Genomic DNA, 25,510 nt, shown 5'->3' on the forward strand with positions numbered 1-25,510 from the left:
AAAAAAATCCCAAAAAATCACCAAAAAAATCCCTAAAAATTGCGAAAAAATCCCAAAAAAATCCCAAAAAAAAAGCCTAAAAATTGCGAAAAAATCCCAAAAAAATCCCAAAAAAAATGCCTAAAAATTGCGAAAAAATCCCAAAAAAATCCCAAAAAAATCCCTAAAAATTGTGAAAAAATCCCAAAAAAAATCCCAAAAAAATCCCAAAAAATCCCCAAAAAATCCCCAAAAAAATCCCTAAAAAATCTCTAAAAATTGCGAAAAAATCCCAAAAAAATCCCAAAGAAATCTCAAAAAATTCCCAAAAAATCCCCAAAAAATCCCTAAAAAAACCCTAAAAAATCTCTAAAAATTGCAAAAAAATCCCCAAAAAATCCCCAAAAAATCCCAAAAAAACCCCCAAAAAATCCCAAAAAAATCCCAAAAAATCCCCAAAAAATCCCTAAAAAAATCCCTAAAAAATCCCTAAAAATTGCGAAAAAATCCCAAAAAAACCCCCAAAAAACCCCTAAAAAATTCTCAAAAAATCTCAAAAAATTCCCAAAAAATCCCATAAAATCCCCATAAACCCCCCGTATAAAACACCACACAAACTCTCTTTCAATCCCATTTATTCCCCATTTATTCCCCATCTCCCGTCACTCCCCGTAGATCTCCTGCAGGTCGGCCACGTCGTCGTGGGACACCTCCCTCCAGCCCTGTGGCCCCACGTGGAACACGCGCACGCTGCCAAAAACCCTAAAACAGACCAAAAACACCCCAAAAAACCTTCAAAAAATGTCCTAAAAATCACCAAAAAAGGTCCAAAAAATCCCGAAAAAATCCCGAAAAAATCCTTAAAAAATCCCTAAAAAATCCCTAAAAATTGCGAAAAAATCCCAAAAAAATCCCAAAAAAAATCCCTAAAAATTTTGAAAAAATCCCGAAAAAATTCCAAAAAAATCCCAAAAAATCCCCAAAAAATCCCTGAAAATTGCGAAAAAATCCCAAAAACATCCCAAAAAAATCCCTAAAAATTGTGAAAAAATCCCAAAAAAATCCCCAAAAAATCTCAAAAAATTCCCAAAAACTCCCAGAAAAAATCCCTAAAAAATCCCTAAAAATTGCGAAAAAATCCTTAAAAAATCCCAAAAAACCCCTAAAAAATCCCAAAAAAATCACCAAAAAATCACAAAAAAATCCCTAAAAAATCCCTAAAAATTGCGAAAAAATCCCAAAAAAATCCCAAAAAAATCTCAAAAAATTCCCAAAAAATCCCCAAAAAAATCCCTAAAAAATCCTAAAAAATCCCAAAAAAATCACAAAAAAATCCCCAAAAAACCCCTAAAAAATTCCAAAAAATTCCCAAAAAATCCCTAAAAAAACCGTAAAAAATCTCTAAAAATTGCAAAAAAATCCCCAAAAAATCCCTAAAAAATCCCAAAAAAACCCCCAAAAAATCCCAAAAAAATCCCAAAAAATCCCAAAAAAATCCCTAAAAAAATCCCTAAAAAATCCTTAAAAATTGCGAAAAAATCCCAAAAAAATCCCAAAAAATCCCCAAAAAAATCCCAAAAAACCCCCAAAAATCCCCATAAAATCCCCATAAAACCCCCCTATAAAACACCACACAAACTCTCTTTATTCCCCATTTAAATCCCATTTATTCCCCATTTAATTTTCCATCTCCCGTCACTCCCCGTAGATGTCCTGCAGGTCGGCCACGTCGTCGTGGGACACCTCCCTCCAGCCCTCGGGCCCCACGTGGAACACGCGCACGCTGCCGCCCGAGTAGGCGTCCCTGCGCGCTGCCTGGTAGACGGCGCGCCGCGCCAGGCCGCAGGCGGCCGCCTCGCTGCCGGGGGCCTCGGCCAGGCCCCGGTCCAGGACCCCGAAGGCGTAGGAGGCGCCCGAGCCCACGGCGAAGGCGGCGCCGGCCACGCGCTGCCCCTCGCTGTCCACGTAGTACAGCCCTGGGGGAGAGAGGAGGGGCGGTTTGGGGCGTGGCTACCGAGTTTGGGGTGTGGCTACCAGATTTCGGGCGTGGCTAGTGAGTTTGGGGGCGTGGCGAGTGAATCTGGGGCGTGGCGAATGAATTTGGGGGCGTGGCTACCAGATTTGGGGACGTGGCTAGCAAGTTTGGGGCGTGTGGCTACCGAGTTTGGGGGTGTGGCGAGTGAATTTGGGGCGTGGCTACCAGATTTGGGGCGTGGCGAGTGAATTTGGGGGCGTGGCGAGTGAATTTGGGGCATGGCGAGTGAATTTGGGGTGTGGCTACCAGATTTGGGGTGTGGCTACCAAGTTTGGGGGTGTGGCTAGTGAATTTGGGAGCGTGGCGAGTGAGTTTGGGGCGTGGCGAGTGAATTTGGGGGCGTGGCGAGTGAATTTGGGGCGTGGCTACCAAGTTTGGGGGCGTGGCTACCGAGTTTGGGGTGTGGCTACCAAATTTGGGGGTGTGGCTAGTGAATCTGGGGGCGTGGCGAGTGAATTTGGGGCGTGGCTAGCAAGTTGGGGGGCGTGGCTAGTGAATTTGGGGCGTGGCTAGTGAATGTGGAGGCGTGGCTACCAAATTTGGGGTGTGGCTACTGAGTTTGGGGCCGTGGCTAGTGAATTTGGGGGCGTGGCTACCAGATTTGGGGTGTGGCTACCAAGTTTGGGGGTGTGGCTAGTGAATTTGGGGGCGTGGCGAGTGAATTTGGGGCGTGGCTAGTGAATTTGGGGGCGTGGCGAGTGAATCTGGGGCGTGGCTAGCAAGTTTGGGAGCATGACTAGTGAATTTGGGGGCGTGGCTAGTGAATTTGGGGTGTGGCTACCGAGTTTGGGGCGTGGCCAGTGAATTTGGGGTGTGGCTACCGAGTTTGGGGCGTGGCGAGTGAATTTGGGGGCGTGGCTACCAAGTTCGGGGGCGTGGCTAGGGAATTTGGGGGCGTGGCTACCGAGTTCGTGGGCGTGGCGAGTGAATTTGAGGTGTGGCTAGCAAATATGGGGTGTGGCGAGTGAATTTGGGACATGGCTAGCAAGTTTGGGGTGCGGCTACCAGATTTGGGGGCGTGGCTACCAAGTTTGGGGGTGTGGCTAGTGAATTTGGGGGTGTGGCTAGTGAATTTGGGGGCGTGGCTAGTGAATTTGGGGGCGTGGCGAGTGAATTTGGGGGCGTGGCGAGTGAATTTGGGGTGTGGCTACCAGATTTGGGGCGTGGCTAGTGAATTTGGGGGCATGGCTAGTGAATTTGGGACCTGGCTAGTGAATTTGGGGGCGTGGCGAGTGAATTTGGGGCGTGGTGAGTGAATTTGGGGTGTGGCTACCAAATTTGGGGTGTGGCTACCAGATTTGGGGTGTGGCTAGTGAGTTTGGGGCGTGGCGAGTGACTTTGTGGGCGTGGCGAGTGAATTTGAGGTGTGGCTACCAAATTTGGGGTGTGGCTACCGAGTTTGGGGGCGTGGCTAGTGAATTTGGGGGCGTGGCTAGTGAATTTGGGGCGTGGCGAGTGAATTTGGGGCGTGGCGAGTGAATTTGGGGCGTGGCTAGTGAATTTGGGGCGTGGCTAGTGAATTTGGGGCGTGGCTAGTGAATTTGGGGCGTGGCTAGTGAATTTGGGGCCGTGGCTAGTGAATTTGGGGCGTGGCTAGTGAATTTGGGGGCGTGGCTAGTGAATTGGGGGCGTGGCTATCAAGTTTGGGAGCGTGGCTAGTGAATTTTTGGGCGTGGCTACAAAGTTTGGGGGTGCGGCTAGTGAATTTGGGGGCGTGGTTAGCAAGTTTGGGGGCGTGGCCAGTGAATTTGGGGGCGTGGCCAGTGAATTTGGGACCTGGCTACTGAATTTGGGGGCGTGGCTAATGAATTTGGGGGTGTGGCTACCGAGTTTGGGGTGTGGCTAGTGAATTTGGGGGCGTGGCTATTGAATTTGGGGGCGTGGCTAGTGAATTTGGGGGCGTGGCTACCAAGTTTGAGGGCGCGGCGAGTGATTTTGGGGCGTGGCTAGTGAATTTGGGGGCGTGGCTAGTGAGTTTGGGGGCGTGGCTAGTGAGTTTATGGTAAAACTTCAGCAAAAATGGACCCCAAAACTCCCCAAATTCAGCCCAAAATCTCCAAAATTGACCCAAAAATTCCCCAAAAATTGACCCCAAAGTCCCGGATTTTTGAGGCCAAATATGCGGATTTTGAGGCAAAAAAATGTGAATTTTCAGCCAAAAAAATGTGAATTTTGAGCCCAATAAATTGCGATTTTTGAAGCCAAAAAAATGTGAATTTTTACGTGTACAAAATGTGATTTTTGAGCCCAATAAATGCAATTTTTGAGCCCAAAAAACGCGATTTTTGATGCCAAAAAATGTGATTTTTGAGCCAAAAAAAATGTGATTTTTTACGTGAATAAAATGTTATTTTTGAACCCAATAAATTACGATTTTTGAGTGCAATAAATGTGATTTTTGAGACAAAAAAAGTGATTTTTGAGCCCAATAAAATGTGATTTTTGAACCCAAAGAAATGTGATTTTTGAGCCAAAAAAATGCGATTTTTGAGCCAAAAAATTGTGAATTTTTATGTAAATAAAATGCGATTTTTGAGCGCAATAAAATGCGATTTTTGAGCCCAAAAAATGTGATTTTTGATGTGAATAAAACGCGATTCTTGAGCCCAAAAAACACCATTTTTGAGCCCAAAAAATGCGATTTTTGAACCCAAGAAAATGCAACTTTTGAGCCCAATAAAATGCAATTTTTGAGCCTAAAAAACGCGATTTTTGATGCCGAAAAAATGCGCCGCCATTTTGTGTGCTGGCACCCGCTGTTATTTCCGTTGCTGCCGCCGCCATTTTGGGGACGGGCAGCTTCTACTGGCAACCACCGCCATTTTGAGTGCTGGCACTGTGGTTATTTCCGGTTCTGCTGCCGCCATTTTGAGTGCTGGCACTGTGGTTATTTCCGGTTCTGCTGCCGCCATTTTGAGTGCTGGCACTGTGGTTATTTCCGGTTTTGCTGCCGCCATTTTGAGTGCTGGCACTGTGGTTATTTCCGGTTCTGCTGCCGCCATTTTGAGTGCTGGCACGCGCCGTTATTTCCGCTCTTCCCGCCGCCATTTTGGGTGGGCGTTTTTTAGGCTCCAAAATCGCGATTTTTGACCCCAATGAATTGCGATTTTTGAGTGCAAAAACGTGATTTTTGAGCCAAAAAAATGCGATTTTTGATGTAAATAAATTGCGATTTTTGATGTCAAAAAGCGCGATTTTTGACCCAAAAAAATGCGATTTCTGGTGCCAATAAAATGCGATTTTTGGTGCCAAAAAATGCGATTTTTGAGCCCAAAAAATGTGATTTTTGACCCAAAAAAATGCGATTTTTGAGCCAAAAAAGTGTGATTTTTGATTCAAAAAAACACGATTTTTGGTGCCAAAAACCACGATTTTTGGTGCCAAAAAAATGCGATTTTTGATGCCAAAAAATGCGATTTTTGAGGCCAATAAATGCGATTTTTTATGCCGAAAAAATGTGATTTTTGACCCAAAAAAGTGCGATTTTTGATGCGAAAAAACACGATTTTTGGTGCTAAAAAATGCGATTTTTGGTGCCAAAAAATGCGATTTTTGACCCAAAAAAATGTGATTTTTGATGCCAAAAAATGTGAATTTTGATGCCAAAAAATGTGAATTTTTACGTGTATAAAATGTGATTTTTGAGCCTAAAAAACACGATTTTTTATGTGTATAAAACGTGATTTTTGAGCCGAAAAAAGGCGATTTTTGCGGGTTGTACTCACCGGGGCCGCGCTTGTCCCAGGCGCAGAGCATGGTGCCCATGCTGAGCCCCAGCCCCTTGTACTGGTAGACGAGGTTGGCCAGCAGCTTGGAGGCGGCGGCCAGCGACACGGGCTCCTTGTTGCGCAGCTCCTGCACGCGGCACTGCCGCGCCACCAGCCGCTGCCAGAAGGCGCAGTCGGCGGCGCCGCCCGCCATGGTGCCCAGCATGCGCCCGCCCAGCGGCGCCGCCTTGCGCACGGCCTGCGAGGCGATGTAGGCGCCGGCCGTGGCGCGCGAGTCCACCGCCACCGTCACGCCCAGCGGGGTCTGAAACGGAGAAAAGAACAGAAAATGGGGAAAAATGGGGATTTTGGGGGTTTTCAGATTGAAATTAGCAGGTTTTACACGTTTTTAGCACCATTTTTACCACAAAATTTCCATTTTTTACTCCATTTTTTAACACAAAAATTCCATTTTTTTCTCCATTTTTACCACGAAAATTCCATTTTTTTCTCCATTTTTACCACTAAAATTCCATTTTTTTTCTCCATTTTTCACGCCATTTTTACCACTAAAATTCCATTTTTTTCCTGCTTTTTTTTGCACCATTTTTACCACAAAAATTCCATTTTTTTCTCCATTTTTACCGCTAAAATTCCATTTTTTTCTCCATTTTTTACCACAAAAATTCCATTTTCTTCTCCATTTTGGCCACTAAAATTCCACTTTTTTACTCCATTTTTACCACAAAAATTCCATTTTTTCCTCCATTTTTAACACCATTTTTACCACAAAAATTCCATTTTTTACTCCATTTTTTGCACCATTTTTACCACGAAAATTCCATTTTTTACTCCATTTTTACCACAAAAATTCCATTTTTTCCTCCATTTTTTGCACCATTTTTACCACAAAAATTCCATTTTTTACTCCATTTTTGCCACTAAAATTCCATTTTTTCCTCCATTTTTAACGCCATTTTTACCACAAAATTTCCATTCTTTCCTCCATTTTTGCCACTAAAATTCCATTTTTTCCTCCATTTTTAACGACATTTTTACCACAAAAATTCCATTTTTTACTCCATTTTTACCACGAAAATTCCATTTTTTTCTCCAATTTTTCACACCATTTTTACCACAAAAATTCCATTTTTTTCTCCATTTTTGCCACTAAAATTCCACTTTTTTACTCCATTTTTACCACAAAAATTCCATTTTTTCCTCCATTTTTTGCACCATTTTTACCACAAAAATTCCATTTTTTTCACCATTTTTGCCACTAAAATTCCTTTTTTTTTCTCCATTTTTAACGCCATTTTTGTCACTAAAATTCCACTTTTTTACTCCATTTTTACCACTAAAATTCCATTTTTTCCTCCATTTTTTGCACCATTTTTACCACTAAAATCCCATTTTTTCCTCCATTTTTAAAGCCATTTTTGCCACTAAAATCCCATTTTTCCCATTTTCGCTCATTTTTCCCCATTTCCCTGCCATGTAGGCGCCGGCCGTGGCGCACAAGTCCACCGCCACCGTCACGACCAGAGGGGTCTGAAAGGGAGAAAAGGGAAAAAATGGGAATTTTGGGCGTTTTCGGATTGAAATTAGCAGTTTTTACACGTTTTTAGCACCATTTTTACCACAAAATTTCCATTTTTTTCACCATTTTTACCACAAAAATTCCATTTTTTTCTCCATTTCTTACCACAAAAATTCCATTTCTTTCACCATTTTTCCCACAAAAATTCCATTTTTTTCTCCATTTTTACCACAAAAATTCCATTTCTTTCACCATTTTTACCACGAAAATTCCATTTTTTACTCCATTTTTGCCACTAAAATTCCATTTTTTTCTCCATTTTTACCGCTAAAATTCCATTTTTTTCTCCATTTTTTACCACGAAAATTCCATTTTTTTCTCCATTTTTACCGCTAAAATTCCATTTTTTTCTCCATTTTTTACCACAAAAATTCCATTTTTTCCTCCATTTTTTGCACCATTTTTACCACCAAAAATTCCATTTTTTTCTCCATTTTTTCTCCATTTTTAACGCCATTTTTACCACAAAAATTCCATTTTTTACTCCATTTTTGCCACTAAAATTCCATTTTTTTCTCCATTTTTAACGCCATTTTTATCACAAAAATTCCATTTTTTTCTCCATTTTTACCACTAAAATTCCTTTTTTTCTCCATTTTTCACGCCATTTTTACCACAAAAATTCCATTTTTTTTCTCAATTTCTAAAGCCATTCTTACCACTAAAACTCAATTTTTTTTTCCATTTTTTACCACAAAAATTCCATTTTCTTCTCCATTTTTAACGCCATTTTTCCCACGAAAATTCCATTTTTTTCTCCATTTTTCCCACTAAAATTCCATTTTTTTCCTGCTTTTTTTTGCACCATTTTTACCACTAAAATTCCACTTTTTTCTCCATTTTTACCACTAAAATTCCATTTTTTCCTCCATTTTTAACGCCATTTTTACCACTAAAATTCCATTTTTTACTCCATTTTTACCACCAAAAATTCCATTTTTTTCTCCATTTTTAACGCCATTTTTACCACAAAAACTCCATTTTTTACTCCATTTTTGCCACTAAAATTCCATTTTTTCCTCCATTTTTCACGCCATTTTTACCACTAAAATTCCATTCTTTCCTCCATTTTTCCCACTAACATTCCAATTTTTTTGCTATTTTTCAAGACATTTTTGCCACTAAAATTCCATTTTTTTCTCCATTTTTCCCACTAAAATTCCATTTTTTTCTCCATTTTTCCCACTAAAAATCCATTTTTTTCTCCATTTTCCACAACTTTTTTAACACAAAATTTCCATTTCTTTCTCCATTTTTCACGCCATTTTTGTCACTAAAATTCCATTTTTTTTATCCATTTTTACCACGAAAATTCCATTTTTTCTCCAATTTTTTATCATTTTTGCCACGAAAATTCTTTTTCTCCATTTTTCATGCCATTTCTACCGCTAAAATTCCATTTTTTTCTCAATTTTTAACGCCACTTTTACCACAAAAATTCCATTTTTTTCTCCATTTTTGCCACAAAAATTCCATTTTTTTCCTCCATTTTTACACCGTTTTTACCACTAAAATTCCATTTTTTCCTCCATTTTTTACCACTAAAATTTGATTTTTTTCACCCTTTTTAACACCATTTTTACCACAAAAATTCCATTTTTTCTCTGATTTTTCACCAATTTTGTCACTAAAATTCTATTCTTTTCTCCATTTTTACCACTAAAACTCCAATTTTTTCTCCATTTTTCACGCCATTTTTGCCACTAAAATTCCATTTTTTTCTCCATTTTTCACAACCTTTTTAACACTAAAATTCCATTTTTTTCTCCATTTTTAACGCCATTTTTGCCACTAAAATTCCATTTTTTACTCGATTATTGCCACTAAAATTCCATTTTTTTCTCTATTTTTCACTCCATTTTTCCCACTAAAATTCCATTTTTTTCTCCATTTTTTGCCACATTTTTTCCACTAAAATTCCTTTTTTTTCTCCATTTTTAACACCATTTTTCCCACTAAAATTCCATTTTTTTCTCCATTTTTCACGCCATTCTTCCCGCTAAAATTCCATGTTTTTTCTCCAATGTTTTACCATTTTTCCCACTAAAGTTCCATTTTCTTCTCTATTTTTCACGCCATTTTTGCCACGAAAATTCCGTTTTTTCTCAAATTTTTTTCATGTTTTTTTCTCCCTAAAATCCCATTTTTACCCGATTTTCTCCATTGTTTTTCTCCCCTAAAATCCCGTTTTTCCCAATTTTCCCCTCATTTTCTAACCTAAAATCCCATTTTTACTCCATTTTTCACTGTTTTCCCCTTTTTTCCCCCCAGCTGCAATTTTTGGGTCCAGAACTAAATTTTTTGGGTCCAAAATTGAAATTTTTTGTGTCAAAACCTGAATTTTTTGGCTCCCAGCTGCAATTTTTTAGGTCGAAAATTGAATTTTTTGGGTCCAAAATGAAATTTTTGGGTCCAAAATGGAATTTTTTGGGCGCCACCTGTGATTTTTGGGTCCGAAAATTGAATTTTTGGGTCAAAACCTGAATTTTTTGGCTTCCAGCTGCAATTTTTGGGTCCAAAATTGAATTGTTTGGCTCCCACCTGCGATTTTTAAGTCCAAAAAATTGAATTTTTTCCTCCAAAAATGGAATTTTTTCAGTCCAAAACTGCAATTTTTGGGTCCAAATTTTAATTTTTTGGGTCCAAAATGGAATTTTTGGGGTCCCAGCTGCGATTTTTGGGTCCTAAATGGAATTTTTGGGTTCAAAATTGAATTTTTTGGGTCCAAAATGGAATTTTTGGGGTCCCAGCTGCGATTTTTGGGTCCTAAATGGAATTTTTGGGTTTAAAATGGAATTTTTGAGGTTCCCAGACAGGAATTTCGCTCCAAACCTGAAACTTTTGGTTCTAAAATGAAATTTTTTGACTCCCAACCTCAATTTTTTCCCCTAAAAATGAATTTTACCCTCCCCAACCTCAATTTTTCCCCTAAAAATGAATTTTACCCTCCCCAACCTCAATTTTTCCCCTAAAAATGAATTTTACCATCCCCAAACTCGATTTTTTTCCCCTAAAAATGAATTTTACCCTCCCCAACCTCAATTTTTTCCCCTAAAAATGAATTTTACCCTCCCCAACTTCAATTTTTCCCCCTAAAAATGAATTTTACCCTCCCCAACCTCAATTTTTTCCCCTAAAAATGAATTTTACCCTCCCCAACCTCAATTTTTCCCCCTAAAAATGAATTTTACCCTCCCCAACCTCGATTATTTCCCCCTAAAATGAATTTCACCCTCCCCAAACTAGATTTTTTTTCCCTAAAAATGAATTTTACCCTCCCCAAACTCGATTTTGTTCCCCTAAAAGTGAATTTTACCATCCCCAACCTCAATTTTTTCCCCCTAAAAATGAATTTTACCCTCCCCAAACTCGATTTTTCCCCCTAAAAATGAATTTTACCATCCTCAACCTCGATTATTTCCCCCTAAAAATGAATTTTACCCTCCCCAACGTCGATTTTTCCCCCTAAAAATGAATTTTACCCTCCCCAACCTCGATTATTTCCCCCTAAAAATGAATTTTACCATCCCCAACCTCAATTTTTTCCCCTAAAAGTTAATTTTACCCTCCCCAACCTCAATTTTTCCCCCTAAAAATGAATTTTACCCTCCCCAACCTCAATTTTTCCCCCTAAAAATGAATTTTACCCTCCCCTACCTCAATTTTTTCCCCCTAAAAATGAATTTTACCCTCCCCAAACTAGATTTTTTTCCCCTAAAAATGAATTTTACCCTCCCCAACTTCAATTTTTTCCCCTAAAAATGAATTTTACCCTCCCCAACTTCAATTTTTTCCCCCTAAAAATGAATTTTACCATCCCCAAACTCGATTATTTCCCCCTAAAATGAATTTTACCCTCCCCAAACTCAATTTTTTCCCCCTAAAAATGAATTTTACCCTCCCCAACCTGGATTTTTCCCCCTAAAAATGAATTTTACCCTCCCCAACCTCAATTTTTCCCCCTAAAAATGAATTTTACCATCCCCAACCTCAATTTTCTCCCCTAAAAATGAATTTTACCCTCCCCAATTTCAATTTTTTCCCCTAAAAATGAATTTTACCCTCCCCAACCTCAATTTTTTTCCCTAAAAATGAATTTTACCCTCCCCAAATTCGATTTTTTCCCCTAAAAATGAATTTTACCCTCCCCAACCTCGATTTTTTTCCCTAAAAATGAATTTTACCCTCCCCAACCTGGATTTTTCCCCCTAAAAATGAATTTTACCATCCCCAACCTCGATTTTTTTTCCCTCTAAAAATGAATTTTACCATCCCCAACCTCGATTTTTTCCCCCTAAAAATGAATTTTACCCTCCCCAACCTGGATTTTTTCCCCCTAAAAATGAATTTTACCCTCCCCAAACTCGATTATTTCCCCCTAAAATGAATTTTACCCTCCCCAACCTCGATTTTTTTTCCCTAAAAAATGAATTTTATCCTCCCCAACCTCCATTTTTTCCCCTAAAAATGAATTTTACCCTCCCCAGCCGCGATTTCCCCCTCAGGAAAGGAACTTTGCGGCCATTTGCCCTCACCTTAAAAGCCAAAGTCGTGGTGCCGTGAAGGATGTGCAGCCCGAGCCCCTCCGGCTCCGCCTCCAACCCCCACGGCGGAGCCGCCAAAACCCGCGGGGGACCCGGGGGATCCCTCAGGATTTCGGGGATCCCCTCGGAATCCTCGGCAAAATCCTCCAGGAATCTCTTGGGGAAACTTTTGGGGAAATTCGGGGAAAATTCCGAGAGCTCCGCACGGAGGACGCTGGCGAGCGCCATCTTGGATTCTGGAGGGGGGGAATGGGCGCCCACAAAATGGCGGCGGTGAAGCGGGCGCGGGCGCCATCTTTGTTGAGGGCAAGGCGCAAACGCTGCGAAATGGCGGCGGCGCATGCGCAGGACGGCTCGAAGGTGTTGTCGCCATTTTGGTTGAGGGCAAGGCGGGAAGCACAAAAAGGCGCCGCCGCCATTTTGGTTGAGGGCATGACTGGACGAGGGGAGGGGGGGCGAAATGAAACGGGAATTAAAGCGTTAAAAAATGAGGCGAAAAATGGGAATTTTGGTTAAATTGGAAGGCGGAATTAAAATATTTTAAGCCGTTCATCGGCGGGGAGGGGTTTTGGGGAAAAAAAACGGGGTTTTGGGGAGGAAAATGGGAGTTTTTTGGGGGGGACATTTGGCAGGGTCGGAGGAGAGGCCCGAGGAGATTTTTGAGGTAAAAATTTGGAAATTTTGGGAGATTTTGGGAGGAAAATGAAATTTTGGGGGTTTTGGGAGGGGATTTGGGGTAAAATTGGGGGAATTTGGGAAATTTGGGGTGAGAGTGGCGGGGTAATCCATTCCCAGTATAAACCAGTAACCCCAAACCCATTCCCAGTTCATCCCAGTAACCCCAGACCCATTCCCAGTATAAACCAGTAACCCCAAACCCATTCCCAGTATAAACCAGTAACCCCAAACCCATTCCCAGTACAAACCAGTAACCCCAAACTCCCTCCCAGTATAAACCAGTAACCCCAAACCCATTCCCAGTTCAAACCAGTAACCCCAAACCCATTCCCAGTTCATCCCAGTAACCCCAAACCCATTCCCAGTACAAACCAGTAACCCCAAAGCCATTCCCAGTATAAACCAGTAACCCCAAACCCATTCCCAGTATAAACCAGTAACCCCAAACCCATTCCCAGTATAAACCAGTAACCCCAAACTCCCTCCCAGTACAAACCAGTAACCCCAAACCCATTCCCAGTTCAAACCAGTAACCCCAAACCCATTCCCAGTTCAAACCAGTAACCCCAAACCCATTCCCAGTTCAAACCAGTAACCCCAAACCCATTCCCAGTATAAACCAGTAACCCCAAACTCATTCCCAGTATAAACCAGTAACCCCAAACCCATTCCCAGTACAAACCAGTAACCCCAAACCCATTCCCAGTTCAAACCAGTAACCCCAAAACCCATTCCCAGTATAAACCAGTAACCCCAAACCCATTCCCAGTTCATCCCAGTAACCCCAAAACCCATTCCCAGTTCAAACCAGTACAAACCAGTAACCCCAAAAACCCGCCAAGTTTGTCCCAGTCCATCCCAGTAACCCCAAACCCATTCCCAGTTCAAACCAGTAACCCCAAATTCCCTCCCAGTTCATCCCAGTTCAAACCAGTAACCCTTAAACCCCTCCCAGTCCCTCCCAGTTCCTCCCAGTTCCCTCCCAGTCCCTCCCAGTGACCTTTAAACCCCTCCCAGTCCCTCCCAGTTCATCCCAGTCCATCCCAGTTCCATCCCAGTTCATCCCAGTTCCTCCCAGTTTATCACAGTTCCCTCCCAGTTCCCTCCCAGTCCCTCCCAGTTCCTCCCAGTTCCCTCCCAGTTCATCCCAGTGACCTTTAAACCCCTCCCAGTTTGTCCCAGTTCGTCCCAGTCCATCCCAGTCCATCCCAGTCCCTCCCAGTCCCTCCCAGTCCCTCCCAGTTCCCTCCCAGTTCCCTCCCAGTTCTCTCCCAGTTCCCTCCCAGTTCCCTCCCAGTTCCCTCCCAGTCCCTCCCAGTTCCCTCCCAGTGACCTTTAAACCCCTCCCAGTTTGTCCCAGTTCCCTCCCAGTCCCTCCCAGTCCCTCCCAGTTCATCCCAGTCCCTCCCAGTTCCCTCCCAGTCCCTCCCAGTTCCCTCCCAGTTCCTCCCAGTTCCCTCCCAGTCCCTCCCAGTTCCTCCCAGTTCCCTCCCAGTGACCTTTAAACCCCTCCCAGTTTGTCCCAGTCCATCCCAGTCCGTCCCAGTTTGTCCCAGTCCATCCCAGTCCGTCCCAGTTCATCCCAGTTCCTCCCAGTTCCTCCCAGTTCCTCCCAGTTCCTCCCAGTTCATCCCAGTCCATCCCAGTCCATCCCAGTCCCTCCCAGTTCATCCCAGTTCATCCCAGTTCCTCCCAGTTCATCCCAGTCCGGATGTGGCGCTCGCGACTCCTGGAGGGGAAAGTGGCGCTGGTGACGGCGGGGACAGCCGGGTGAGTGCCCAAAAACCCCCAAAATTCACCCAAAATTCACCCCAAATTCACCCAAAATTCACCAAATTCACCCCAAAACCCGCGCGGGAAAAATGGGGATTTTTTACCCGAACAATTAACCCCGAAATTGCCGAAATTAACCCAAAATTAACCCGAAATAATTCGAATTAAATCCAATTTATTCGGATTAATTCTCCATCTCTGAGAGCCCCAAATTCACCCCAAAATCCCCAAAATTCACCCCAAAAATCCCCAAAATTCACCCCAAAAATCCCCAAAATTCACCCCAAAATTCACCGCAAAATTCACCCAAAATTCACCCCAAAAATCCCCAAAATTCACCCAAAATTCACCCCAAAAATCCCCAAAATTCACCCCAAAATTCACCCCAAAAATCCTCAAAATTCACCTCAAAATTCACCCAAAAATCCTCAAAATTCAATTTAAAATTCACCCCAAAATCCCCAAATTCACCCCAAAAATCCAAAAAATTCACCTTAAAATTCACCCCAAAAATCCCCAAAACTCACCCCAAAAATCCCCAAAATTCACCCCAAAATTCACCCCAAAAATCCCCAAAACTCACCCCAAAATTCACCCCAAAAATCCCCAAAATTCACCCCAAAATTCACCCCAAAAATCCCCAAAATTCAATTTAAAATTCACCCCAAAAATCCCCAAAATTCACCCCAAAAATCCCCCAAATTTTGGGTCAATTTTGGGGATTTTGGGTAATTTTGGGGATTTTTGTGTAGAATTTTGGGGATTTTTTTTTGGGAATTTTTTTGGGGATTTTGGGGCGGATTTTGGGGATTTTCGTGTAGAATTTTGGGGATTTTTTGGGGAATTTCGGGAATTTTGTGAATTTTGGGGATTTTTTTGGGAATTTCAGGATTTTGGGGAATTTTTTGGGAATTTTGGGGAATTTTGGGGTGACTTTTGAGGTGAATTTTGGGGTGGATTTTTGGGGATTTTGGGCCGGATTTTTGGGATTTTGGTGTCAAATTTTGGGGATATTTTTGGGAATTTTAGGATTTTGGGAATTTGGGGATTTTTTGGGAATTTTTTTTGATTTTGGGGGTAATTTCAGGGATTTTTGCCTATTTTTGTCCATATTTTCGCCATTTCGGTGCCGATTTTCGCCATTTTTGTGCAGAATTTCGGGGATTTTTTTGGGAATTTGGGAATTTTGTGAATTTTGGGAATTTTTTTCGGGAATCCAGGATCGGGCTGGCCGGGGCCGGGGTGGATTTTGGGCCGAATTTTCGCCATTTTGGTGCCGATTTTCACCGTTTTTGTGCAGAATTTTGGGGATTTTTTTGGGAATTTCGGAATTTCGGGAATTTGGGAATTTTTGGGGATTTTTTAGGAATTTCGGGCTGGATTTTGGGGGTAATTTCAGTGATTTTTGCCTATTTTTGTCCGTATTTTCGCCATTTCGGTGCCGATTTTCGCCGTTTTTGTGCAGAATTTTGGGGATTTTTTTGGGAATTTGGGAATTTTGGGAATTTGGGAATTTTTTGGGATTTTTTAGGAATTTCGGGCTGGATTTTGGAGGTAATTTCAGGGATTTTTGCCTATTTTTGTCCGTATTTTCGCCATTTCGGTGCCGATTTTTGCCATTTTCGTGCAGAATTTTGGGGATTTTTTTGGGAATTTGGGAATTTTGGGAATTTTGGGAATTTTTTCGGGAATCCAGGATCGGGCTGGCCGGGGCCGGGGCGGATTTTGGGCCGGATTTTGGGGATTTTGGGGGCGATTTTTGCCATTTTCGTGCAGAATTTTGGGGATTTTTTTTGGGAATTTCAGGATTTCGGGAATTTGGGAATTTTTGGGGATTTTTAGGAATTTCGGGCTGGATTTTGGGGGTAATTTCAGTGATTTTTGCCCATTTTTGTCCATATTTTCGCCATTTCGGTGCCGATTTTCGCCGTTTTTGTGCAGAATTTTGGGGATTTTTTTGGGAATTTGGGAATTTCGGGAATTTTGGGAATTTTTTTCGGGAATCCAGGATCGGGCTGGCCGTGGCCGAGGCGCTGGCCGGGGCCGGGGCTCGCGTCTTCCTCAGCTCCCGACGCCCCCAAAACGTCCGGAGAGCCCTGGAGCAGCTGCGGGGGCGGGGCCTGCAGGTGAGGGGCGGGGCCAAAATCTGGGGACAATTCCGGCGATTTTGGGCAATTTTGGGCAATTTTGGAAAAAATTCGGGTCAGTTTGGGGTAATTTTTGGGTGAATTTTGGGTGAATTTTGGGTCAATTTAGGGTCAATTTTAGGTTAAGTGTGGGTGAATTTTGGATTAATTTTGAGTTGATTTTGGGTCAATTTTGGGAAATTTTGGGTCAATATTGAAATAATTTTGAATTAATTCTGACTTAATTTTGGGTCAATTTAGGGTGAATTTTGGGTGAATTTTGGGTGAATTTTGAGTTATTTTTGCATTTGTTTTGAGTTAATTTTGAGTTGATTTTGGGTCAATTTTGGGAGATTTTGGGAAATTTTGGGAAATTTCGAATTAATTTGGGGTTATTTTTTGGTTAATTTTGGGTTAATTTTGGCATCAATTTTGGGTCAATTTTGAGTTAATTTTGGGTTAAATTTGGGTTAATTTTGGGTCAATTTTGAGTAAATTTTGGGTCAATTTTGGTTAATTTTGGGTTAAATTTGGGTCAATTTTGGGATGATTTTGGGTCAATTTTGGGTTAATTTTGGGTTAATTTTTGGTTATTTTTGGGTTAATTTGAGATCAATTTTGGGTCAATTTTGAGATAATTTTGGGATAATTTTGGGTTATTTCAGGTCAATTTTGCGTTAATTTTGGGTCAATTTTGAATTAATTTTGAATTAATTTTGGGTCAACTGTCGGTCAATTTTGGGTTAATTTTGGGTCAATTTTGGGTGAATTTTGGGGTAAATTTGGGGTAAATTTGGGGCAAATTTGGGGTGAATTTTGGGTGAATTTTGGGTCAATTTAGGGTCAATTTTAGGTTAAGTGTGGGTGAATTTTAGATTAATTTTGAGTTGATTTTGGGTCAATTTTGGGAAATTTTGGGAAATTTTCAGTCAATTTTGGGTCAATATTGAAATAATTTTGAATTAATTCTGACTTAATTTTGGGTCAATTTAGGGTGAATTTTGGGTGAATTTGGGGTGAATTTTGAATTATTTTTGCATTTGTTTTGAGTTAATTTTGAGTTAATTTTGAGTTGATTTTGGGTCAATTTTGGGAGATTTTGGGAAATTTTGAAATAATTTTGGGTTGTTTTTTGGTTAATTTTGGGTTAATTTTGGCATCAATTTTGGGTCAATTTTGAGATAATTTTGGGTAATTTTGGGTCAGTTTTTGGTCAATTTTGGGTTAATTTTGGGGTGAATTTTGGGGTGAATTTGGAGTGAATTTTGGGTGGATTTTGAGTGAATTTGGGGTAAATTTGGGGATTTTTGGGTCTCCCCAGGTCAGCGGCGTCTCCTGCCACGTCGGCCGGGCCGAGGATCGCGAGAGGATGGTGCAGGAGGTGAGGCCGGGCCCCAAAATCCCCCAAATTCACCCCAAAATCCACCCCAAATCCATCCCAAAATCCACCCCAAAAATTCACCCAAATTCACCCAAAATTCACCCCAAATTCACCCCAAAATCCCCCAAATTCACCCCAAAATCCACCCAAAATCCATCCCAAAATTCACCCCAAAATTCACCCCAAATTCACCCCAAATCCATCCCAAAATTCACCCCAAAATTCACTCAAAATCCATCCCAAAATTACCCAAAATTTACACAAAATTCACCCCAAAATTCACCCAAATATTCACCCAAAATGCACCCAAAATTCACCCCAAATCCATCCCAAAATTACCCAAAATTTACACAAAATTCACCCCAAAATTCACCCAAAATTCACCCCAAAATTCACCCAAAATTCCCCAAATTCACCCAAAATTCATACAAAATTAACCCCAAAATTCACCCCAAATTCACCCCAAAATCCCCCAAATTCACCCCAAAATTCACCCAAAAATTCACCCAAATTCACACCAAATTCACCCCAAAAATTAACCCCAAAAATTCACCCAAAATTCACCCAAAATCCATCCCAAAATTCACCCAAAATTCACCCCAAACTTCACCCAAAAATTCACCCAAAATTCACCCAAAATTCACCCCAAAATTCACCCAAAATTCACCCCAAAATTCACCCAAATTCACCCCAAAATTCACCCCAAAATTCACCCAAAATCCATCCCAAAATTCACCCCAAAAATTCACACAAAATGCACCCAAAATTCACCCCAAAATTTACCCAAAATTCACCCCAAAATTCACCCAAAATCCCCAAAATTCACACAAAAATTCACCCAAATTCACCCCAAATTCACCCCAAAATCCCCCAAATTCACCCCAAATTCACCCAAAATCCCCCAAATTCACCCCAAAATCCACCTGGGCACACCTGGGATGGATTTTGGGGATTTTTGGGGATTTTTGGGGTGGATTTGGGGTGGATTTTGGGGATTTTTGGGGTGGATTTTGGGTAGATTTTGGGGATTTTTGGGGTGAGTTTTTTGGGTTTTTTTGGGGGGATTTTTGGGGTGATTTTGGGGATTTTTGGGGGATTTTTTTGGGATTTTGGGGGTATTTTTTGGGGGGATTTTTTTGGGATTTTGGGGTGGATTTTGGGGATTTTTGGGGGGATTCTTTTGGGGATTGTTTTTAGGATTTTTAGGGATTTTGGGGTGAATTTTGGGGTGAATTTTGGGGATTTTTGGGGGGATTTTTTTGCGGATTGTTTTTAGGATTTTTAGGGATTTTGGGGGGGATTTTGGGGTGGATTTTGGGTGGATTTTAGGTGGATTTTTGGGGTGGATTTTGGGGATTTTTGGGGGGATTTTTTGGGGATTGTTTTTAGGATTTTTAGGGATTTTGGGGGGGATTTTGGGGTGAATTTTGGGGATTTTTGGGGGGATTTTTTGGGGGATTGTTTTAAGGATTTTTAGGGATTTTGGGGTGGATTTTGGGGTGGATTTTGGGTGAATTTTGGGGATTTTCGGGCAGGCCCTGGCCGAATTTGGCGCCATCGACATCCTGGTGTCCAACGCCGCCGTCAATCCCCACCTGGGCCCCGCCCTCGAGGCCGACGAGCGCACCTGGGACAAGGTGAGGCCACGCCCACCCCCAAATTCCCGCCAAAACCCCAAATTCCCGCCAAAACCCCCAGATTCCCGCCAAAACCCCCACATTCCCACCAAAACCCCCAGATTCCCGCCAAAACCCTCAAATTCCCGCCAAAACCCCCAAATTCCCGCCAAAACCCCCAAATTCCCGCCAAAACCCCCAGATTCCCGCCAAAACCCCCACATTTCCCACCAAAACCCCCAAATTCCCGCCAAAACCCCCAGATTCCCGCCAAAACCCCCACATTCCCGCCAAAACCCCAAATTCCCGCCAAAACCCCCCAAATTCCCGCCAAAACCCCCAAATTCCCGCCAAAACCCCCACATTCCCGCCAAAACCCCCACATTTCCCGCCAAAACCCCCAGATTCCCGCCAAAACCCCCAGATTCCCGCCAAAACCCCCAGATTCCCGCCAAAACCCCCAAATTCCCGCCAAAACCCCCACATTCCCGCCAAAACCCCCACATTTCCCGCCAAAACCCCCAGATTCCCCCAAATTCCCCCAAAATTCCCTGAATTTTCCCAAAATTCCCTAAAAATCCCCCAGATCTTCCAAAATTCCCCCAAATTTCTCCAAATTCCCCCAAAATCCTCCAAAATTCCCCAAATTCCCCCAAAATTCCCCAAATTCCCCCGAATTTCCCAAAAATCCCCCGAATTTCCCCAAATTCCCCTGAATTTCCCCAAATCCCCCAAAATTTTTCCCAAATTCCCCCGAATTTCCCCAAATTCCCCTGAATTTCCCCAAATCCCCCAAAATTTTTCCCAAATTCCCCCGAGTTTTCCCAAATTCCCCAGAATTTCCCCAAATTTCCCCAAATTCCCCCAAATCCCCCAAATTTTCCCAGAATTCCCCAAATTTCCCCAAAATTCCCTAAAAATCCCCCAAATTTCCCCAAATTCCCCGAAAATTCCCCAAATTCCCCGAAAATTCCCCAAATTCCCCCGAATTTCCCCAAAATTCCCCGAATTTCCCCAAATTTCCCTGAATTTCCCCAAATCCCCCAAAATTTTTCCCAAATTCCCCCGAATTTTCCCAAATCCCCCAGAATTTCCCCAAATTCCCCCAAATCCCCCAAATTTTCCCAAAATTCCCCAAATTTCCCCAAAATTCCCTAAAAATCCCCCAAATTTCCCCAAATTCCCCCAAAATTCCCTAAAAATCCCCCGAATTCCCCCAAATTTTCCCAAAATTCCCCCAAAATTCCCCCAAAATTCCCCCAAAATCCACACATTTCCCCAAAATTCCCTAAAAATCCCCCAAAATTCCCCCAAATTTCCCCAAAATTCCCTAAAAATCCCCCGAATTCCCCCGAATTTTCCCAAAATCCCCGGATTTTGCCCCAAAACCCCGCAGGTGTTCCAGGTGAACGTGACGGCGACGGCGATGCTCGTCCGGCTGGTGGCGCCACACATGGAGCGGCGCGGGTGACTGGTTATACTGGTTTATACTGGTTTATACTGGGAGGGGATTTTGGGGCAAATTTGGGCTTTTTGGGGCCATTTTCGGGGATTTTGGGGCACTAAAAGGGTCAAAAATGGTGAAAAATCGGATTTAAAGTCGGGTTTTGGTATTGGTTTATACTGGTTTATACTGGTTTGTACTGGTTTATACTGGTTTAAACTGGTTTGTACTGGTTTGAACCGAGAGGAACTTTCAGCGGGACTGGTTTGAACTGGTTTTTACCGGTTTTTACTGGTTTTTACTGTTTTTTACTGGTTTTTACTGGTTTATACTGGGAGCTCCCATTGCCAGCCCAGGAGAAGTGGGCGTGGCTTATCCTTAAGGGGGCGTGGCTTGGGGCCAATGGGGGCGTGGCTTGGGTTCAATGGGGGCGTGGCTTGGGCCAATGGGGGCGTGGCTTGGGTTCAATGGGGGCGTGGCTTGGGCCAATGGGGGCGTGGCTTGGGCCGTTGATTGACAGCTCCGGCTAAGCCACGCCCCCTCGTGCCGCAGGGGCGGGGCCATCGTGGTGATGTCATCGATCGCCGGCTACCAGCCAATGGCGGTGAGTCTTACTGGTTTGGACTGGTTTTTACTGGTTTATACTGGTTTGGACTGGGGGGGGCTGGTTTATACTGGTTTGTACTGGTTTACACTAGTTTGTACTGGTTTATACTGGGAGGAACTGGTTTTACTGGTTTATACTGGTTTATACTGGTTTGGACTGGTTTATACTGGTTTATACTGGTTTATACTGGTTTGTACTGGTTGTACTGGTTTATACTGGGAGGGGATTTGGGGTTACTGGTTTGTACTGGTTTATACTGGGACGACCTGGTTTCTACTGGTTTGGACTGGGAGGGGCTGGGTTATACTGGTTTATACTGGTTTGTACTGGTTTTACTGGGAGGAGATTTGGGCTTACTGGTTTGTACTGGTTTGGGGTTTTTCCCGTACTGGTTTGGGGTTTTTTCTTACTGGTTTATACTGGTTTATACTGGGATGAACTGGGAGGAAGTTTGGGGTCACTGGGATGGGATTTGGACCCACTGGGACGAACCGGGAACGCGTTTTTCCTTACTGGTTTCGTGTTTTCCCTTACTGGTTTGTACTGGTTTGGGGTTTTTCCTTACTGGTTCATACTGGTTTGTACTGGGATGGGTTGTGGGCGTGTCCCGGCGTATGCTAATGAGGTGGGCGTGTCCCGGTGACGTCACAGGGGCTGGGCCCGTACAGCGTCAGCAAAACCGCCCTGCTGGGGCTGGTGTCTGCCCTGAGCCCGGAGCTGCTGCCCCGCGGGATCCGCATCAACGGCGTCGCCCCCGGCCTGATCCGCACCCACTTCAGCGCCGCCGTGAGCGCGGGCTTCTACTGGTTTATACTGGTTTATACTGGGAGGGGAGAAAACGGGGGAAAACGGGGAAAAAACGGGGAAAAAATGCGAAGAAACGGCGAAGAAAGGGTTAAAAATGGGTTAAAGATGGGGAAGAAAGGGTTAAAATGGCGGGATTTGGTACTGGTTTGGACTGGTTTATACTGGTTTATACTGGGAGGGGAAAAAACGAGGGGAAACGGGGAAAAAATGCGAAAAACGGCAAAGAAAGGGTTAAAAATGGGGAAGAAAGGGTTAAAATGGTGGGATTTCGTACTGGTTTATGCTGGTTTGGACTGGTTTATACTGGTTTATACTGGGAGGGGGAAAAACGGGGAAAAAACGGGGAAAAAATGCGAAGAAACGGCGAAGAAAGGGTTAAAAATGGGTTAAAAATGGGGAAGAAAGGGTTAAAGATGGGGAAGAAAGGGTTAAAAATGGGGAAGAAAGGGTTAAAATGGTGGGATTTGGTACTGGTTTGGACTGGTTTATACTGGTTTATACTGGGAGGGGGAAAACGGGGAAAAAATGGGGAAAAAATGCGAAAAATGGGGAAAAAAATGGGGAAAACTGGGTTAAAAATGGGGATGAAAGGGTTACAATGGTGGGATTTGGTACTGGTTTATACTGGTTTATACTGGTTTATACTGGGAGGGGAGAAAACGGGGGAAAACGGGGAAAAAACGGGGAAAATGGGGAAAAACGGCTAAGAAAGGGTTAAAAATGGGGAAGAAAGGGTTAAAAATGGGGAAGAAAGGGTTAAAATGGCGGGATTTGGTACTGGTTTATACTGGTTTGGACTGGGAGGGACTGGGAGGAACTGGGAGGGGGAAAATGGGGAAAAATGGGGGAAAACGGGGAAAAACGGGGAAAAAATGGGGAAAAACGGGGGAAAAATGGGGGAGAAAGGGTTAAAAGGGATTCTGGGGTTACTGGTTTGGACTGGTTTGTACTGGGAGGGTCTGGGAGTTACTGGTTTATACTGGTTTGGACTGGGAGGGGGAAAATGGGGAAAAACGGGGGGAAAACGGGGGGAAATGGGGAAAAAATGGGGAAAAATGGGTTAAAAATGGGGACAAAAGGGTTAAAATGGTGGGATTTGGTACTGGTTTGTACTGGTTTATACTGGTTTATACTGGGAGGGACTGGGAGGGGATGGGAGGGGGAAAATGGGGGAAAATGGTGAAAAATTAGGAAAAATGGGGAAAAAATTGGGCAAAAAAGGGTTAAAATGGGATTTTGGGGCTACTGGTTTGTACTGGTTTATACTGGTTTGTACTGGTTTATACTGGTCCATACTGGTCCATAGTGGTCCATACTGGTTTATACTGGTTTATACTGGTCCATACTGGTCCATACTGGTTTATACTGGTCCATACTGGTCCATACTGGTTTATACTGGTCCATACTGGTCCATACTGGTCCATACTGGTCCAAACTGGTCCAAACTGGTCCATACTGGTCCATACTGGTTTTTCTCTTCCAGCTGTGGCAGGACGAGGCCACGCGGGATCAGGCGCTGGCAGCGCTGGGAGCCGAGAGGTGAGAAACCAGTTTGGACCAGTTTGGACCAGTATAACCCAGTCCCCTCCCAGTCCAAACCGGTCCAAACCAGTAACCCCAAATCCCCTTTTTAAACCCATTTTTTCCCATATTTCCGCATTTTTTGCCCATTTTCCCCCTTTTTTCCCCTAATTTTCCCCATTTTCCCCCTCCCAGTCCCTCCCAGTCCCTCCCAGTACAAACCAGTAACCCCAAATCCCATTTTCCCCCTTTTTAACCCTTTATTCCCCATTTTTAACCCTTTATCCCCATTTTTTCCCCGTTTTCCCCATTTTTGCTCAGTTTTTTGCCCGTTTTTCCCCGTTTTTCCCCCATTTTTCCCCCTCCCAGTCCCTCCCAGTCCCTCCCAGTATAACCAGTAACCCCAAATCCCCTTTTAACCAACTTTTAACCCTTTATTCCCCATTTTTTCCCCATTTTTCCCCATTTTTTGCCCGTTTTCCCCCGTTTTTCCCCCATTTTCCCCCTCCCAGTCCCTCCCAGTACAAACCAGTACAAACCAGTCCAACCCAGTAACCCCAAACCCCATTTCCCCCTTTTTAACCCTTTATTCCCAACTTTTAACCCTTTATTCCCCATTTTTCCCCCATTTTCCCCATTTTTTCCCCATTTTCCCCATTTTTGCTCAGTTTTTTGCCCGTTTTTCCCCGTTTTCCCCCATTTTTCCCCTCCCAGTCCCTCCCAGTCCCTCCCAGTACAAACCAGTAACCCCAAATCCCATTTTCCCCATTTTTAACCCTTTATTCCCCATTTTTAACCCTTTATCCCCATTTTTCCCCCAGTTTTGCCCATTTTTCCCCCGTTTTTTTCCCGTTTTCCCCCGTTTTTCCCCCTCCCAGTCCCTCCCAGTACAAACCAGTACAAACCAGTCCAACCCAGTAACCCCAAACCTCATTTCCCCCTTTTTAACCCTTTATTCCCAACTTTTAACCCTTTATTCCCCATTTTTTCCCCATTTTTCCCCATTTTTTGCCCGTTTTTCCCCGTTTTTCCCCCATTTTTCCCCCTCCCAGTCCCTCCCAGTCCCTCCCAGTACAAACCAGTATAACCCGGCAGGCTGGGCTCCCCGCAGGACGTGGCTCAGGCCGTGCTGTTCCTGGTCTCCCCCCAGGCCGCCTTCGTGGCCGGCCAGACCCTGCTGGTGGCCGGGGGGGCGCGGCCCCGCCTCTGACCACGCCCTCCTCATCAATATGCAAATTTATGCTAATTAGACGCGAAATAAAATCGATTCTGGCAGTACCGATTGGGATTGGGGGTTACTGGTTTGGACTGGGAGGCGCTGGGAGGGACTGGGAAAGGTCTGGACACGTCTATGACCACGCCCACCTCATCAATATGCAGATTTATGCTAATTAGACGCGAAATAAAATCGATTCTGGCAGTACCGATTGGGATTGGGGGTTACTGGTTTGGACTGGGAGGGACTGGGAGGGAACTGGGAGGGAGTCAGAGAGGTGTAGACAGGTCTATGACCACGCCCACCTCATCAATATGCAAATTTATGCAAATTAGGCGTGAAATTGAATCAATTGTGGCAATGGTGATTGGGATTGGGGGTTACTGGTTTGGACTGGGAGGGAACTGGACACATCTATGATCACGCCCACATCATTGATATGCAAATTTATGCAAATTAGTCGTGAAATAAGAATG

At 43.4% G+C, this 25,510-nt stretch overlaps 2 protein-coding genes across 4 annotated transcripts; one reads left to right on the forward strand and one right to left on the reverse strand.

Moving 5' to 3' along the window:
• Positions 1-1,639: 1,639 nt before the first annotated feature.
• On the reverse strand, positions 1,640-12,220 carry PSMB5 (proteasome 20S subunit beta 5). Its single transcript, XM_077789920.1, has 3 exons — positions 11,857-12,220; positions 5,740-6,046; positions 1,640-1,955 (listed from the first exon to the last, which is right to left on the reverse strand). Exons 1-3 carry the CDS (start codon positions 12,205-12,207, stop codon positions 1,675-1,677), a joined length of 939 nt encoding a protein of 312 aa, XP_077646046.1. The 5' UTR covers positions 12,208-12,220; the 3' UTR covers positions 1,640-1,674.
• Positions 12,221-14,223: 2,003 nt separating this feature from the next.
• Positions 14,224-25,241, forward strand: LOC110481923 (dehydrogenase/reductase SDR family member 4-like). Of its 3 annotated transcripts, none has more exons than XM_077789936.1 (9): positions 14,224-14,313; positions 16,325-16,442; positions 17,764-17,823; positions 19,359-19,460; positions 20,836-20,906; positions 21,436-21,487; positions 22,142-22,276; positions 23,781-23,836; positions 24,871-25,241. In XM_077789936.1, the coding sequence occupies exons 1-9, from the start codon at positions 14,255-14,257 to the stop codon at positions 25,211-25,213; spliced, it is 996 nt and encodes a 331-aa protein (XP_077646062.1). In that variant the 5' UTR covers positions 14,224-14,254; the 3' UTR covers positions 25,214-25,241. The 3 variants fall into 3 exon arrangements, with proteins under 3 accessions (XP_077646062.1, XP_077646065.1, XP_077646063.1); XM_077789939.1 differs by having other exon boundaries at positions 24,914-25,096; XM_077789937.1 differs by lacking the exon at positions 16,325-16,442 and having other exon boundaries at positions 14,262-14,313.
• Positions 25,242-25,510: the final 269 nt, after the last annotated feature.

The sequence above is a fragment of the Lonchura striata genome, chromosome 39, assembly GCF_046129695.1.
Source record: "Lonchura striata isolate bLonStr1 chromosome 39, bLonStr1.mat, whole genome shotgun sequence".
Lineage (NCBI taxonomy): Eukaryota > Metazoa > Chordata > Aves > Passeriformes > Estrildidae > Lonchura > Lonchura striata.

Coding starts and splice junctions, on each gene's coding strand:
- PSMB5 (XM_077789920.1), bottom strand. CDS start 12,207: ATGCGCCGCCGCCATTTCGCAGCGTTTGCGCCTTGCCCTCAACAAAGA. Junction 6,047..11,856: donor CCACGACTTTGGCTTTTAAG/GTGAGGGCAAAT, acceptor TCTCCGTTTCAG/ACCCCGCTGGGCGTGACGGT. Junction 1,956..5,739: donor CTGGGACAAGCGCGGCCCCG/GTGAGTACAACC, acceptor TCTCTCCCCCAG/GGCTGTACTACGTGGACAGC.
- LOC110481923 (XM_077789936.1), top strand. CDS start 14,255: ATGTGGCGCTCGCGACTCCTGGAGGGGAAAGTGGCGCTGGTGACGGCG. Junction 17,824..19,358: donor GCGAGAGGATGGTGCAGGAG/GTGAGGCCGGGC, acceptor ATTTTCGGGCAG/GCCCTGGCCGAATTTGGCGC. Junction 20,907..21,435: donor CCACACATGGAGCGGCGCGG/GTGACTGGTTAT, acceptor CTCGTGCCGCAG/GGGCGGGGCCATCGTGGTGA.